Here is a 4784-nt window from a genome sequence, read left to right on the forward strand (position 1 = left end):
GTGGGAGCGCCGCGTAGTGTGGACGTCAGAAGGTCTTCAGTATTTCGTATAATAGATTGTGTACTGCGGGGGGGAAAAGATTTCCACGGGAGCTTTTTTTCAAAAGTCTGTGGAAAAAATAGCTCTCGTCGAAAATGTTACGGGAGCTATTTTGAGCCTCACGGAAGCGATTTCGGAGGTTTGAAGAGCGAATCGCTCATCGCTCCCGTGTATTTTTTACCCTGGTGTACTGTACCAGGCTCACCTCTTTCTGGATGCCTCTACTGTGACGCGTGCAACTGGTGCTGTAGTGACAGTGTTACTGTAAGCGGGGTGGCGGTACAAAAAGAAAGGACGTTCGCAGGGGAGAGGAGGTCCGTAAGGGGGAGGAGGTACAAAGAGGGAGAAGGTCCATAAGGGGAGGAGTTCTAGGTGGAGGAGGAGGTCCGTAACGGGGAGGAGTTCTAGGTAGGGAGGGGGTACGAAGAGGGAGGAGGTTCTAGGTGGGGGAGGAGGAACGAAAAAGAAGGAGGTTCGTAAGGGGGAGGAGGTAGAAAGAAGGAAGAGGTCCATAAGGGGGCGGAGGTCTGTAGGTGGAGGAGGAGGAACGAAAAGGAAGGAGGTTCGCAGGGGAGAGGAGGTCCTTAAGGGGGAGGAGGTCCTTAAGGGGGAGGAGGTACAAAGAGGGATGAGGTCCGTAAGGGGAAGGAGTTCTGTAGGTGGGGAAGGAGGAACGAAAAGGAAGGTTTGCAGGGGAGAGGGAGAGAGGGGAAGAGTTCTAGGTGGGGAGGAGGTACGAAGAGGGAGAAGGTTCGTAAGGGGGAGGAGGTCCGTAAGGGGGAGGAGTTCTAGGTGGGTAGGAGGTACGAAGAGGGCGGAGGTTCGTAAGGGGAGGAGGTCAGTAAGGGAGAGGGGGTCCGTAAGGGGGAAGAGTTCTATGTGGGGGAGGAGGTAAGAAGAGGGAGGAGGTTTGTACGGGGAAGGAGTTCTAGGTGGAAAGGAGGTACGAAGAGGGAGGATACGTTAGGTCGGACATCTCGCCGTCGCGGCGGTGGCGGCGTGTCGTGACGCGCGCGTCGTTGCCTCATTACAGACGGCTCCTGGAAGAAGGAGTCTTCCCTCCTCAAGGGGAAGAGGAAGCCTCAGTCGTGCGTACCCGTCACAGACCAGATGCTCATTAACGAGAGAAACTGGCTCAGAGAAAACAACTCCCAGTCGAAGGCTAGTATGCGTATCTCTTATACTCTGTGTCCACCAGTATCTGTTATAGGCTAGTGTGCTTATCTCTTATACTCGGTGTCCATCAGTATCTGTCATAGGCTAGTGCATATATATCTCTTATACTCTGTGTCCACCAGTATCTGTTATAGACTAGTGCAGCTATATCTTATACTCTGTCCACCAGTATCTGTTATAGGCTAGTGCTGCTATCTCTTATACTCTGTGTCCACCAGTATCTGTTATAGGCTAGTGCAGCTATCTCTTATACTCTGTGTCCACCAGTATCTGTTATAGGCTAGTGTGCTTATCTCTTATACTCTGTGTCCACCAGTATCTGTTATAGGCTTGTGAGCTTATCTCTTATGCTCCTGTTCTGTATCCATCACTATTGTCCATCAGAAGTGGGTCTGGGTATCTGCGGTTGCTCTGTGTCTACCGGAGTTATGCTGCGTTGACACTATCGATTTTTGTCAGCAAATCGCCGAGTTGGAGCAATAGAACGTGTTCTATTTCGCCAACTCGGCCCGACTCCGACTCCAATACAATCGAATTTCAGCCGATTGTGTTGGAATGCACTTGAAATCGGTACGACTTGGTGACAAAAATCGATAGTGTAAACGTAGCATTACGCGCGCAAACGAAATCCCAAATGAAACGTGTGGGAGAATATTTTTATGAACATGGAGTGCGATTATAATAAGTTGCCTCTATAATATATGGCTCTAGTCTATCGTCGACCCCACTCCTGTACGTTACGCGAACGCTGGCTTGTTTTCTGCCGCAGGCTGCGATGGAGTCGGCCGTTGCCGCGGGCAATGACGAGGACGAGGATGAGGGGGAGGCGATGGAGTGTGGATGCTGCTACTGCGAGGTTACGTTTGAGCGCATGGTGCAGTGCAGCCTCGGCCACCTGTTCTGCGAGGAGTGCCTGCGGCGATACGCGAAGGAGGCTGTCTACGGACAGGGCAAGGTATCGACAAAGTCGACCGTGGCGGCAACGACCCCCAACGTATTAGCCAGCGAGCCGTGCAGCCGTGATTTGCATGGTCAGTTTTGAAACTGCACGGCCAAAAAAATTAAAAAATTAAAAAAATTAAAAAATTAAAAAAAATTATGTGGGAGGCCCCGTACCCCTCCAATGAATGGTGGAGGACCCCCTCTCATACTCCCCCCCCCCCCGTGAACGCCTAGGGCCTACGGCGGTCTTGGCTGAGACAAAAAATTGCTCTCCCAAATATTTTTTCTGCACTCCCACAATACTTACTTATTCCTGGCTAATACCCTGCATGGCGGAGGTGCGATAGCGGTGATAACGGTGTGACCTCGCGATGAAAACCGACCTGCTCATTATCTCTCACTCGCTTAACGCGAAATTTACCCGACCAAGGAGGAGATTCCATTCCTCTCTGCCGGAGCAGTAATTTTGAGTTTGTAGTTTATGTTTTCGTCCGAATTTCGCTCGTGTTTTATGAAGAAGATGCCGTCGAAATCTTCCACCAACAGCCATCGCGACGCATCATCAACATCACGCGTCGAAGAAAGCCGGCCGCTGCGCCCTTACGTTGCCATGACGATGCGACGGTGTCGAAGCCGTGGGGTCGTTGCTCTCCCTTCCGCTCCCGAAATATTCCGCGCGCTCGAGAATAAGAACCCAATTCGGCAGTAGATTTTATATCCCTTCCCTGACGGCACTGTTTTTTCAAACAGCCATTTCCCCCAATGTTAACCCAAAAGATCCCGCTGAAATCTCGCCGAATCCTCGCGCGATTTCGTGAGAGCCGTTGCCGCGAGCGCGTGCTAACGTTACCGTGACGACGCCAACAGGTGGCGCTGCGGTGCATGGGCGACGGCTGCAGCGCCGGGTTCCCGCTCAGCCAGCTGCGCAAGGCGCTACCGCGGATGCTGATGGACAAGTACGAGGAGCGGCAGGTGGAGGAATCGATCAGCCTCGCGGGCCTCGCTGACCTAGTCAGGTATCCCGTCGCCGTGACAACGACCCGCGCGTCAACCCGTCGCCGTGACGACCAACGAGTCACGCCACGCCGGCAATCTTTGTCGTCGGTTACAAGCGACTGCTCCCCCGAAAATATAATAAACATATATATTTAGCATATAATTATACATGTATACATATATATTTAGCATATATAATAAGCATATATATTTAGCATATATAATAAGCGTTATAATATAAAATATAATAAGAATATAACGTGAAAAGTGCAAGCGGCGATGCGAGTGTATATTTTGTTAGTTAGAAGTGACTACCCCCGCCTGAAAAAAGCTTAAGAAAATTAGAAAATTTAAAAAGTTTAAAGTTAGATATTTAATGTTAAAAGTTAAGTTTAACAGTTAAAAAGGCTCACCGCAGTGGGAGTGTTTTGTGGTTGTTGTTAACTCACTATTGCTTTTATCGCTACATATTTTGTGTGTCAGTGTCGCTGCGTTCCAGGTTAGTAAACTACGTTTCAATGTAAGAGTGCTGTTAGGACCAGAGTGTCAGTAGAACCAGAGTTAGTAGAACGATTTTAAACTATGATAGTTACATAAGTGCATCATAGATAATAGCATGACCTATCATCTTACTCTTGGCGTAAGTATGTCTAACAACTAATCATGTTAATTATTAACGAGCAATCGTTTCTTATAGCTGGGTTTTGTTCTCTTATCTCCAGGTGTCCAAACTGTGACTTCGCTGCAATTCTGCCAGGCGATAGCAAGGTTTTCCTGTGCCAAACCGTCGACTGCATGATGGTAAACTATCTGATCTTTTAGTAAATCGATTGGTTTCGGTTAGTAGTCAGCAAAGCCTTTGGACCATTTCATGTTTTATTACTAGCTCAGGTTATCCACACGTAGCATGTAGAGTAGGGATAACTAACCGGAACCGTGAGTCATATTTCCCTGCGTTCTAGGTATTTGATTTTTTTCTATGCTTCCCTCGTCGTAATTAGTTAATAAGCGCTTAATTACGCATTAGCCAATCAACAGCATCGGTACACGTGATGTAATCACAGCAGCGGAATGAGCATCGAGACTTAAAGGCATAGTTTACTCTAGGTTCTAGGGTTATTTTCAGTTAATTTAGGTTAAAATTACTCTACATAAAAAGTTTCATGGTTCAATGACCATTAGAAATATTATAAAAAAACGTTTTAAAACTAACGACTACAGTTTGATTACAACGACGGTGGCGCCACTCAAAGCGCACGATCTGATAAGTGGCGCAAAACCACTTTCCAGCGAAGGGCTACAGACCGATGGTGTTTCTTATTTATTAATTTAAAGGCAAAAGGATTGTAATATCTTATAAACGACATATAGTTTCAGTTATATTATGGATAAATTTGTCCTAAAATGAACATCGTTCGGTTAAATAGCATTTAGGTATGAATATAATTGCACCTTTGTGATTAGCCCTCGGTCTGTAACGTGCAAAATAAGTCGGCAAATACGCAACTTTTTCAGGGTGGCAGCACGATCGCGGGTGTCATGGCGCTGTTCAAATTTCGTAGGGAGTGTCTATATTCAGGCCGGTACGGGAGATTACGATACGCATATATTTGCTAATATATTGACTAATC

At 47.4% G+C, this 4784-nt stretch overlaps 1 protein-coding gene across 1 annotated transcript in view; it reads left to right on the top strand.

Moving 5' to 3' along the window:
• Positions 1-6: 6 nt before the first annotated feature.
• The window catches only part of LOC106816544 (E3 ubiquitin-protein ligase RNF216-like), an 8444-nt gene continuing 3666 nt past the window's right edge, over positions 7-4784 (top strand). The window contains exons 1-5 of the mRNA XM_014821169.1: positions 7-32; positions 1073-1200; positions 1985-2170; positions 3025-3173; positions 3876-3954. Of these exons, the coding sequence (XP_014676655.1) occupies positions 1150-1200; positions 1985-2170; positions 3025-3173; positions 3876-3954 (465 nt within the window). The 5' untranslated portion in view covers positions 7-32; positions 1073-1149. The remainder of the gene's footprint in view (positions 33-1072; positions 1201-1984; positions 2171-3024; positions 3174-3875; positions 3955-4784) is intronic.

This window comes from Priapulus caudatus, unplaced genomic scaffold, assembly GCF_000485595.1.
Source record: "Priapulus caudatus unplaced genomic scaffold, Priapulus_caudatus-5.0.1 Scaffold1409, whole genome shotgun sequence".
In the NCBI taxonomy this organism is placed as follows: domain Eukaryota; kingdom Metazoa; phylum Priapulida; class Priapulimorpha; order Priapulimorphida; family Priapulidae; genus Priapulus; species Priapulus caudatus.